At 45.2% G+C, this 11,873-nt stretch overlaps 2 protein-coding genes and 1 non-coding gene across 4 annotated transcripts in view; 2 read left to right on the top strand and 1 right to left on the bottom strand.

Annotated features, from left to right (window-relative positions):
• Sdf2 (stromal cell derived factor 2) overlaps positions 1-8,861 on the bottom strand; it is a 12,342-nt gene extending 3,481 nt beyond the window's left edge. The window contains exons 1-2 of the mRNA XM_055619849.1: positions 8,611-8,861; positions 2,690-2,886 (exon numbers count right to left, since the gene is read on the bottom strand). Coding sequence (XP_055475824.1) covers positions 2,690-2,886; positions 8,611-8,785 — 372 coding nt within the window. The 5' untranslated portion in view covers positions 8,786-8,861. The remainder of the gene's footprint in view (positions 1-2,689; positions 2,887-8,610) is intronic.
• LOC129686605 (U6 spliceosomal RNA) lies at positions 2,286-2,389 on the top strand. Its single transcript, XR_008721659.1, has one exon. It is a non-coding gene; the product is annotated as a U6 spliceosomal RNA (small nuclear RNA).
• Positions 8,862-8,912: 51 nt separating the features above from the next.
• Positions 8,913-11,873, top strand: part of Supt6h (SPT6 homolog, histone chaperone and transcription elongation factor) — a 43,361-nt gene continuing 40,400 nt past the window's right edge. The window contains exons 1-2 of one of the 2 annotated variants that reach the window (XM_055619848.1): positions 8,913-9,239; positions 9,440-9,579. The gene's annotated coding sequence lies outside the window, so the exon portion shown is untranslated. The remainder of the gene's footprint in view (positions 9,240-9,439; positions 9,580-11,873) is intronic. The other variant, XM_055619847.1, reaches the window with a different exon arrangement.

Here is an 11,873-nt window from a genome sequence, read left to right as displayed (position 1 = left end):
AAGAGCACTGGCTGCTCTTCCAGAGAACCCCGCTTCATTAGCCAGCACCCACATGACAGCTCACAACTATCTGTAACTCCAGTTCCAGGGGACCTGACACCTACTTCTAGCTTCCAAGGGCACTGCACACACCACAGCGCACAAATATACGTACAGGCAAAACACTCAAACACACACAAAAATAATTCTAGTCAGGCATCGTAAGGTAGGCCTGTAATTCCAAAACTTAGCAGGCTGAGGTAGGAGGAATGTTCTGAGCTCAAGGTAGACCTGGGATATATGGTGAGAACAAATCCACGATAGCAAAATCCTACCTCAGATAAATAAGTACTGCATACACACAATAATCAGAGGCTAGGATACAGCTCAGTGGGTAAAATGCTTTCTTTAGCATTCATGAAGCCCTGGGTTTGGTCCCTAGCACAGCCTAAAACCAGGCATGGTAGCAATGCTTATAACCCGGTACTTTTAGAAGTACTTTAGAAGTACTGGGTTATAAGCACTGGTCAGGAAGTTCAGGAGTTGAGGACCAGCCTTGTTATAGTGAGTGTGAGGCTAGTCCTGGCTACATAAGATCTTGTCTCAAATACAAATAACACAATTTGGCATGTGTAGTGATCCATGTCTTTAATCCCAGCACTCAAGGGGCAGAAACAAGACATCTATGTGAGTTCTAGACCAGCCTGGTCTACCTAGCAAGTTCTAGGCTGGAGGTTCTCAACCTTCCTACTGCTGCAACCCTTTAATACAGTTCCTCATGTTGTGGTAACCCTAAACCATAAAAATATTTTGTTGCTATTTCATAACTGCAATTTTGCTACTGCTAGGAATCATAATGGAAAATATCTGTGGCTTCCAATGGTTGTAGGTGGCCCCTGTGAAAGGGTTATTTGATAACCCCAAAGAGGTCACAACCCATAGGTTTAGAACCACTGCTCCTAGGACATCTATGACAAAACAAAACAAAAAACAAACAAACAAAAAACAGTATTTTAAAAGACACTAAACAACAAGGAGCACCCTAGGGAAGATGCTCAATCCTCATTCAGAAGGGTAAACAGGAAAGACATCAGAAGTAGGAGACAACAGGGAACAGGACAGGAGCTTGCTACAGAGGACCTCTGAAAGACTACCCAGCAGGGTATCGAAGCAAATGCAGAGACTCATAGCCAAACTTTGAGCACAGTACAGGGGATTTTATGAAAGAAGGGAGAGATAGAAAGACCTGGAGGGGACAGGAACGCCACAAGAAGACCAACAAAGCCAAAACACTTGAGCTCAGGGGGTCCTGCAGAGACCGATACTCTAACCAAGGACCATGCATGGAGAGGACCTAGACCCTTTGCTCAGATATAGCCCATGACAGCTCAGTTTCCAAGTGGGATCCCTAGAAAGGGGAGCAGGGGCTGTCTCTGACATGAACTCAGTGGCAGACTCTCTGATGACCTCCCGCTGGGGGTTACAGTCTTGCCAGTCCTGATGAGACCTGATAGGCTAGGATCAGACAGAAGGGAAGGAGGATTGCCTCTGGAAGGAGGATTGCCTCTATCAGTGGACTAGGGGAAGAAGAGGGAGGAAGGGTGGGACTGGGAGGAGATGAGGGAGGGGGCTATAGCTGGGCTACAAAGTGAATAAATTGTAATAATAAATAAATATAAATAAATTCATTTAAAAAAAAACAGTATTCTTTTTTTTTTTTTTTCTTTTCCAGACAGGGTTTCTCTGTGTAGCCTTGGTTTTCCTGGACTCACTTTGTAGACCAGGCTGGCCTCGAACTCACAGCAATCGCCTGCCTCTGCCTCCCTGAGCACTGGGATTACAGGCATGTGCCACCAAACCCGGTGAAACCCAGTATTCTTATTTTTTGTTTTTATGAATGCAAGTATCTGACTGCAAGTATGTTGATGCCTCACTTGAGTGTCTGGTGTCCAAGAAGATCAGAAGTGATTGTCTGATCCCTGGTACTAGAGCTACAATCATGAGCTACCATATGGGAATTGAACTGAATCCTCTGGAAGAACAGCCAATGCTCCTAACTGCTAAGCTATCTCTCCAGCCCTGCAAAACTCTTTATTGTAAATATGGAAACACTGGTTATACGGCAGTATTTGTCGAACTGTGCTGCTATGCTGGTGTACCCTACCCCACCTTCCCTGCCCATTTCTGGCTTTGGTCTGGGTGTAAAGTCTCTGACCAGGGTCAATCTTCTTTACACTTAGGAGACAGCCATTTCTCCAAGTCTGCAAAAACAGGGAACACTTATACCTAGAAAGAAAAGGGTTAATGTGTTCCTAATAGCAGCACATATACTAAAATTGGAATGATACTGAGATCAGCACAGTCCCTGCTCAAGGAGGACACACACATTCGTGAAGTGTCCCATATCTAAAAGGGAAGGAATGGCTGTGTGCACGCCTGTAATTCCAGCACCTGGGGAGTCAGAGGAAGGAAGGAGGATCTCTGTGAGTTCCAGGCCAGCCTGATCTAAGAGTCCAGGACAGCCAAGGCTACACAGAAAAACCCTGTCTTCAAAAAACAAAGAACAAAATAAAACAAAAACAAACAAACAACAACAACAAAAAAAAAAAAAAAAAGGAAGGAAGGAAAGTAGTTAAGAACTAGGAGATCAAACAAGTCAACTGACCAGGGCAGAGCAGGGGTAACCCATCCCCATCGCATGCCACCTCACCTGGTTTCCAGACAGAGGTGAGGTGAAATGGTGGCTGTGGAGGTTTCGGCCAGTGTTGATATGTGTCAGCCGGATGGGCTGGCCACATCTGATGGGCGTTCCCCTTTCACACACTGTGGCAGTCTTCCCCCGTATCCTCCAGTAACTGTTGCTGTCATCCACAGAGGTTACACCTGTCACTGACTGCTGCCCACTACCTGCAGGCAAAAAACAAAGGCAAGGCACAGAGGAGAGGCAGTTTGGAGATGCCTGACACCTGGTTCTGATGTACTACTTTCAATTTGATGAGAGCAAGCAAGCACCCGTGCACTGTTTGTAAATCTTCTGCCAAGCTTGCATTGTTTCTGAGAAAACCTACATCACACCTTCATTTATACCCTCCCCAGATAGTAAGGATCTTGGCTATTGTGGAACAGCAGTTATGATGAACTAAGAAGGACATAAGAACACATGCTGCAGCTCGCTGACTACAGGCTGAGGGATGTCCTTTGAGATGGCCATTTGTTGAATCTTTATCACACCTTTAAGCTGTGGACAAGCATACGAATTTGATCCTCTGGGGTTTGTGATGAGGTCAGCAAAATCACGAGACAGGATGCTAAACAGCCAGAGTATGAAGAAAAACAGGTTTTAGTATGGTTGTGTGTGGAGAACTTGTTATCCTTTGCTGTGAAAAGCTCTCTAAAGATACTGGTACTGTTTGGATGCCACTTGTTCCTCCTGTTGGAGATCCTGGGACTGGAAGAACAGTTAGCAGAGGAGGACCAGCTAATGTGCCTAACCCCAGAAGGCTATGTCTGAGTAGCTGGAGTGACATCCTGGCAAGTAGTAATACCACAAGGACGGACTGCAGCAGCCACTGCTGTGACTGCCAAAGCTCCCACCAAGACGGGGAACCCCACCACCATAAATCATGGCTCCTGTGCTGGGCTGAGATCACTCATGGGCCTACCAGTTGGCCTTTCTCTGATTGTGGGGTACCTATGGTAGGCATGTCCTCTCTAGGAATGAGACCCCCCCCCCACCTCAGGAATGTTTCCAAAGCCCTGGATATTGTTGAGAAATACCAGACTTTCTTTTCCCTGAAGTGTGTCTTGTGAAACTGAGTAGCCTGGGAGCTTTCTGTCCCCTTTCTGTACTAATCATAGCTAACAACAAATACAACCAATTAAATTGATGAAAGAAAGGCAAGGGAATTCAACCTAACCCTTCCTCTTCCAGGGCCAAGGATGCGTCCTGTGTCACAAAAGTGGTATGGTGGGGAGGGAACAGTAGGTTTGGTAATATTTTAGTTCTACAACATGAAAATTTAAAACATACTAAATGTGTCCATACACTACAGTATACAGATACAGATGAGCTACTCTTCAGTATGTGAGATACCCAGCAGGAAAAGGCACCTGCTGCCTAAGCCTGACAGCCTAAGTGATCCTCAGAGCAGCAGAAAGGGAGATGACCCCTGCAAGATGTTCTCTGGCAACCAGAGGTCTCATACACACACACACACACACACACACACACACACACACACACACCCTCCATACAAAATAAATGTGAAACCAATTGATTTCAACATATCTTATCAGAAAATTCCATGGGAGTGGAATGGCAAGATGGCTCATCGGGTAAAGACATTTGCTACCAGGCCTGATTTCCTGACTTCCATCTTCAGAACCCACATAAAAAAGCTGGGCATTGTGGCCAGCACCTGTAATCCCAGATGGAACCAGCCAGAATCACAAACTGGTGAGCCCCAGGTCCCAGTGAGAGATCATGCCCCAAAACACAAAGTGGGGCCAGGGAAACGGTTCAGTGGGGGAAAAGCACTAGTCATGGAAGCCTAACAAACAAACATCAACTCCCAGAGCCCAGGCAAAAAGTGTAAAGGGTGGAAGAGAGAGTTATGAAAGAGTATTGCGCTTACAGAGGGCCAGAGTTCAGCGCCCAGCTCCTATACAGAGTAGGCTCATAACTGCCCGTAACCCCAGCTCTAGGGGACCTGACACTTCTAGCCTCCATGGGCACTTGTACTCATATACATGTGTGCACATCACACACACCATTTTTCTGAGACAGGGTCTATGTCTATGTAGTCCCAGGCATACTGGAGCTCCATCTGTAGGCCAGGCTGGCCCTGAACTCAGAGATCTGCCTGCCTCTACCTCCTGAGTGCTGGGGGTAAAAGTGTGTCACCAGGCCTGGCACATACACAAACCTAAAGTAATTATTTTTAAGTATAAAAGGGGCCAATGACTTGGCTCAGTGGTTAAAGGTGTTTGATGTCATACCTTGAGTTAAATCCTGAAGGTCCACAGTTAGAGAGAACCAGCAACCCCAACCTCCGCCAACATGCCCAAGTTGTCCTCTGTCAAGTTATATGCCAGTCAAGACTGTATAGTAAAACCTTGTCTCAAAAAGCCAAAACTAAATAAAATATTCTTAGATCACATAAATTTGTATAATCATACCTTAGCTAATACAATTCTTTTTTTCTTTCTTTCTTTTTCTTTTGAGGGAAGTTTCGAGAGTTTCTCTGTATAGCCCTGGCTGTCCTGGAATTCACTCTGTAGATCAGACTGTACTCGAACTCACAGAGATCCACTGCCTCTGCCTCCTAAGTGCTGGGATTAAAGGCATAGGCCACTACCACCTGGCCCCTAATTTGGATTTTTGTTTGTTGAGACAGCACGGCTGGCCTGAAATTCACTAGGTAGACCGTCTGTCCTTAGAGATTCACTCTCTGCCTCTAGAAGGACTAAATGCCTCCTGCCCTACTTGAATATTCATTCTTACACAGCTGATGCATTTATTCTGAGATGATACTGTTACTATCCCCACTTTACACTGGAGTGTTAGGAAGGGTGAGCAAAATACCCAAAGCTGTGCAGCTATGGCTGGGCTGGAGCTGAACCTAGGTATAGAATACTCAACTATCTCAACATATCATGCCCAAGGGCATCTTCCCCATTCTATTTTCTGTCTAATTCTTCCAGTCTACTTACTCTCAAGCTCCAGAGATACTTTTCCTCCTAGGTAGCCTTTCAGTTACAGTTCCCTACCTGGCGTCACCAAGCAACAGAACAAATTATCTGGTGAATGGACAAACTATCAGCCCCTCTCCCTGATTTATTCTACTCAGCCGTGCTTTTTTTGTTTGTTTGTTTGTTTGTTTATCTATCTATCTATCTATCTATCTATCTATTTATTTATTTATTTATTTATTTATTATTGAGACAGGGTTTCTCAGTGTAGCTCTGGCTGTCTTGGACTCACTTCGTAGACCAGACTGGCCTCGAACTCTCAGATCCACCTGGCTCTGCCTCCCCGAGTGCTGGGATTACAGGTGTGCGCCACCGCACAGTCTGACCTGGGTATCCTTGGCAGGCCTGGATAGAACTTACAGAGCTCCGCCTGCCTCTGTGGCACCCGCTTTGGCTCCCCTTCCCACTTCTTGTTAATGCCTGTCAGCTCATTCAGAGTTCAGTCTTGTTCTCTACACTTAAAGAAACATTTTGTTGTTTTGTTTTTTCGAGACAAAAAAACCATGTCTGTCCTGGAACTCCCTCTGTAGAGCAGGCTGGCCTCGAAATCAGAGAGCCACCTGCCTCTGCCTCCTGAGGGCTGAGATCAGGGGCATGTGTCCCTGTAGATACAACTTTTATTAGATTTCTTAATTTAAAATTTGTGTATTTTGCCTGCAAGTATGTCTGTGCACCAGCTGCATGCTTCTACTCACAGAGGTCAGAAGAAGCAGTCAGATCCCCTCGAACTAGAGTTAGGTAACGACCATTGGAAACTGAACCGGATTCTTTGCAAGAGCAACAAGTACTCTTAACTACCGAACTATTTCTCCAACACTGTTCTCTTTAACTTTTTACTTCTGTTTTAATCCTTGACTTTCTCCAGAGACCTCCCTGTACCTTGGGAGTGCCCAAAATTCTATCTGGCCTTAATCTAGTCCTAAACACTCAGGGATCCAGATAAAGTAACTTAAGTATCATTTACTGTAATTTTTCAGACTGAGAACCAGATAGCTCATCCTGAGCAATTCGATCTACTCATGTATCTTGAACCACTATCTGGACAAGAATTTTATATCTGGTCAGTAAAATGATGTAGCTGATAAAGCTGCCATGAAACTTGGCAACCTGAGCTCAGACCCTAGGTAAATACAATTTTTATTAGATCTACATGTCAGAAGGAGAGAACAATGTTTTTATTTGATCTCCATATTTGTACTGTGGCAAGCATGCATCTAAATACACACACACACACACACATACTGGATAAATGTAATTTAAAAAATTAAAGCCTTTAATCTCAGCCATCAGGAGGCAGGGCTAAGAGGACCTCTGTGAGTTCAAGGCTTGTCTGGTCTACATATTGAGTTCCAGAAAGCAGGACAGCCAGGGCTAGAGAGACTGTTTCAAAAACAAACAACAAAAGTTTTAAAAAATATTGTACTTGTGTATCACAGATTTCTCTCCTAAGGGTCAGATGAACACAGTCCCACCCCTAGGGACACCTGCAGAAATTTGAAGTCTAGTAGGCCTCTCTTTTAACTCCATTTTAATTCAGTAGATCCAAAGCAGGAAACAAAATCTAACAAACCTGACACATGTAGGTATTTACTGAATAAAGTGGTTAGGAATATAAAGATATCCCAGTGATAATTATACATTTCCTGGACTAAACTGGTTAGGCAGGTTCTGAGAATGGTGAGCCACTGACTGAGCCATCTCAGGAAGTTACTTCCTCTCCAGCAAACCACATCATCAGTCATTCGAAATATCTTGAATACAACTCATGTTGAACTTCATTACTTTCATTCCCCCCAGTATGGGGTCAGAACCCAGGGCCTTTCAGTATGCTTGGCAAATACTCTAAGTTGGTTACCTAGTCTTTGAATTTCTTTTATTGTTGTTTTAAGATAGCTCCCAATATCTAGTCCAGGCTGAACTTGAAATCACAATTCTCTTGCTTCATTCAGCCTTTTGCATGCTAGGATTGCAGACATATGCCACCACACCTGTCATTAGTCTTGTTTCATTATTCGATTCATTACTGTGGTTCCTGTTTCTAGAACAATACTAGACACACAAAGACTCTCTAAATCTATGCCCAATGAATGCACCCACAAATAACTTAGCATTTTAATCAGATATGATAAAAAGCAGATTTTCCTCTACAATACCTATCAAGCTTAAGCTCTTTTTTTTGGGGGGGGGTTTCGGGACAGGGTTTCTCTGTGTAGCCTTGGCTGTCCTGGACTCGCTTTGTAAACCAGGTTGGCATCCAACTCACAACGATCTGCCTGCCTCTGCCTCCCTGAGTGCTGGCACTAAAGGTGTGAGCCCTTTGCCCCGACTAACGCTTAACTTCTTTACAAGGAAGTTATTGCTAACTCAGCGAGTGCCAAAAGGTATGAGCTAAACAACAAATATAAGACAAAGGGTTGTAATAAAAAAGTGAACTCTTGAGGTTTAACATCTGAGATTCAGCATAAGTCGTCATGTTCTATTATGTCTCTCTCTCCAGCACAAAATAGCAGCAGCCCATAGAATCTGAAAGTTTTTGAACTTATAAAGATTTGGGTTAAACCCTGTCTCCACCATTCACTAACTGAAAGGCTCTGAGCAGTATCTCTGAACCTATTTCTTCACCTAGGAAAGTAACTTCACTATCTAGCTCAACACAATGTTAAAAATTGCAAGGTACATATATGCAGCACTTTGGCACATAGGTCATCAAACAAACTAACTTTACGACTGTTTCCTTAGCGACTCCGCCGTCCTCTCCAAGAACCTCCCTAAGGCTCCACTAACCTCCCAAGGCCACGCCCTCAGACTCTGAGGCCCCGCCCCCTCGGGGCTCCCCGGGGCTTAGCAGCCCACCCAACCGGGGTTGGAAGCCCGCAGTACCTGACCCGTATCGCACGTCGTGAGAGTGCAGGCGCACATTGTGGCGTGTATTGAGCAACTTCACCACAGAGCCGCAAGTAACGACAGCCATATTGGACGCTTCCACGGCGCTCCACAAGCCACCCAGCAACAGAAGCGACAAGACAGCCATCCTAGATCCGAGAGCCCTAACCATCCAAGAAAATCAGGCCCTTTCCCGGAACCGGAAGCTGAGGGCGGGCCGACACGAGGAGGAAGTGCAGACAGCTTAACCCGAATCTTTATGGTTCCTTCGGCTAGAGCGGCTTAAGGAACAAACGGCCCCGGGTGGCCTCTGGGACTCCGCTTTGCTCTGGGTGCCCCGTGGCGGTTGCGTTCCTTACGTACCTTCAGTCAGCGTCCTCGCATCCGGGGAGAAAGCCCTAGACCCTGGAGGGGCAAAGAGAGCAAGGGATGACCCGCCCACTCCCGGTGACAGAGAGCCGGAGGTGACGTAGCACGTTTACGCCGCAGCGGCGACGGTGGTGGCGGCGGCTGCTAGGGAGGGCCCTTGCGGCGGGTCCGGACTACCCTTTTGCAGTCTCGGTTCGGCGACTCCATTTTCTTTCGTGGGGTCTTAGCGCGGCGGAGAAACGGTGGCCTCCAAGCAGGTAAACCTCAGCCTGAAGAGCGTGTTTCCGGCGTGCGGCAGGCGGCGAGCCAGACTCCCGGGGCCTGGTCCCGTAAGGGAAGAGGCTTATGGGCTGCTCACTGCGGAGAGGAGGGAGCCCTGTCCTTCCCTCAGCTACCAGGGGAAAAGGACAGGGAAGAGCTGTGGTTGCTCAGAGTCACTAGGTCTTTCCCCACGCAGTGTACCATCCGAACCTGTGACCTGGGGTTACCTGTTGAATCAGGCTTTCTGGGATCCCATCTTCTCCGCGGCTTCTGGTATCTGGGCCACGCGAAAAATCGGGACTAGAAGAGACCCAAGGGTTTCTTACTTGGCATCAGGTGACTGGATTAATTATTTCGGGCGTGTGGATCCTACCGGGCTTTCTGTGGTTCAGCCATGAGGCTGGTGTACTGTGCTGAATGTTAGTTCTTTTCCTATTGTTGAAAATTTTAACTTTCTTCCTCGTGGATGGCCGAGTCCCTTAACCCTTTTTACAGAAGAGTTTGTATAGAAGCCCTCCATCCTGCGCAGTTCATTTCCTCAAACACATGCCAAAAACCTACCATAAATATCAGAATGGGTCGTTAAATCAGAAGCTCATATTCTTGTTTGACATCAGGTACTCAGTTTAAGTATCTAAGTAAAGCAGTTTTCCTGCTTTGCTTAATCTTCTTGTAATACTTATGGAAAGTCACTGTTAATATCAAAAGTAGTAAGGTAATTTTTTTTATTTCCCACACACATACCCCATTCCTGATGATGCCCTTCTTCAAATTTATTTTTGTGTGTATAAGTGTGCTTTAATTAGTGAATTTAAGGTTACTTACAGGAACGTGGGCGAGGGGGTTATTCAGAGAAGCCTGGCTACACCCTAAAGGGAACATGCCCCTCCCACAGCAACCATGAATTGCTGTAGATCCTTAGGATTAGTGGGATCTCATGATGAGCCCCTCCCCCTAGCAACCGTTAACTGCCTATAAATCTTCAGGAAGGGGAGGGGCCTGGCCCCCTCCCCAGCAAAGGAGTATTAAGATAAAGTGTGGAAGGTGCTGAATTCAATTATTTTTGTGTGGGATGATGGGAAGCTTAGTTGAACTGTTGAACACTGAAGTTAACAGTTTGAAAGTCTTCAGTGTTTTAACCACACAGCAATTACGACAGCAACAATTGAGAAGTTGAGCCAGGAGAATCATGGAATTTGAGTTTTTGCTGCATTCGTAGACCCTATCTGAAACAAAAGCAACTCTGCCCTCGGCCATGAATTTAGAATCCCTTTCCATGCCTAGTGTCCTACAAGCTTATTTTATTTGGTTGGCTTATGTGGCTATTAGGTTAGATTAGCAAAGTATTAATACTCTCCAAAAGAGCTCAGTCTTACCAAGTGAATAATGACAGCAGAAAGTGGTACAGTGCTGAAATTCAATCTTATTTTATATTACTCCCTCCAGGCCTTCTTCATAGGATAGCACACTCTATTGCGGTGAAAACATTCTTGGAAGCAAATAAATTGCCTCTGCCTTCAGTTTTGTTTTTTTTTTTTTTTTGTTTTGTTTTGTTTTGTTTTGGCAGAGGGGGGTCAAGACAATTTCTCTTTGTAACCCTGGCTGATCTGGAACAAACTCTGTAGGCCAGGCTGGCCTTAAACTGGTAGAGATCTGCCTGCCTCTGCTTAATAAACGTCATGGTCATCTAAGTTGTATATGATCACTGAGTTCCTAACCATTACTTCCCAGTATCAGTCATCAAATCCCATGTTTCAAAAACCTAACAAACAAAACTAAAACCTCATCTCATCAGCGTACGTTCTGTTCTGATATCTCCCAAAGGCCACTCCAGCCATCATCTTTCTTGTATGTAGCCCAGGCTGATCTAGGACTCTTGTCGATCTGCCCTCCGCCTCCTCCGCGCTAGGAATACAAGTGTGTGCATAGCCTCATCACCCTCATTTTCACTTCATAGTCAGGTTTCAGTTTCTTCCAGTTCAGTTTTCTTATCTTTTTTTAAAGCTTTAGTCAATACCAATCTGGCTTCTCTTCTAACTGCACATCAAAATTACATGGTCACCAGTGGCTACTATGTTGCCAAATCCAGTGGATATTCTATTTATTTCCAAGTCTCGGGAATAGTCAATACACTTACTCCTGGAAACTTTGTCCCCTTGGCTGTTGCTAATACTTTGTTCTTGCATTTTCTCTATTGAACTAGCTGCACCTTTTTAGTCTTTTAAAAAAAAAAATTTATGAAGTCATTCTGTCAGTGTTTTTGCTGGCCAAGTCATCTCACTGGTGTTTGGGGGAAGGTCTATCTTCATCAATTTTCTTTTCCAGCCCTGGGCTACCTTACCCCTCCTTAGGCATACTGGGAGTTTGTCACTCCTCAGAGGTTAAAGTTCAAAAATAGAATCATACTGATGCTTCGACCCAGAACTCATGGATCCCTTTCCTTAACCTCCCAAGTAGCTGGGACTATAGGTATCTACCACTGTACCTGATGTGGTTTGGGCGTGTTTTGTTTTTGAGTCAGAGTCTTTCTATGTAGTATAAATGGCCTCTATCTTTTGATCTTCCTACTTCGGCCTCCTGAATGCTTCAGTCTTCTAGACATTTTTCTTCTTTTCCTAATGTCTAAATGT

The sequence above is a fragment of the Psammomys obesus genome, unplaced genomic scaffold (genome assembly GCF_907164565.1).
Source record: "Psammomys obesus unplaced genomic scaffold, mPsaObe1.curated_primary_1811, whole genome shotgun sequence".
Lineage (NCBI taxonomy): Eukaryota > Metazoa > Chordata > Mammalia > Rodentia > Muridae > Psammomys > Psammomys obesus.
This window is presented reverse-complemented; position numbering and strand designations above follow the sequence as displayed.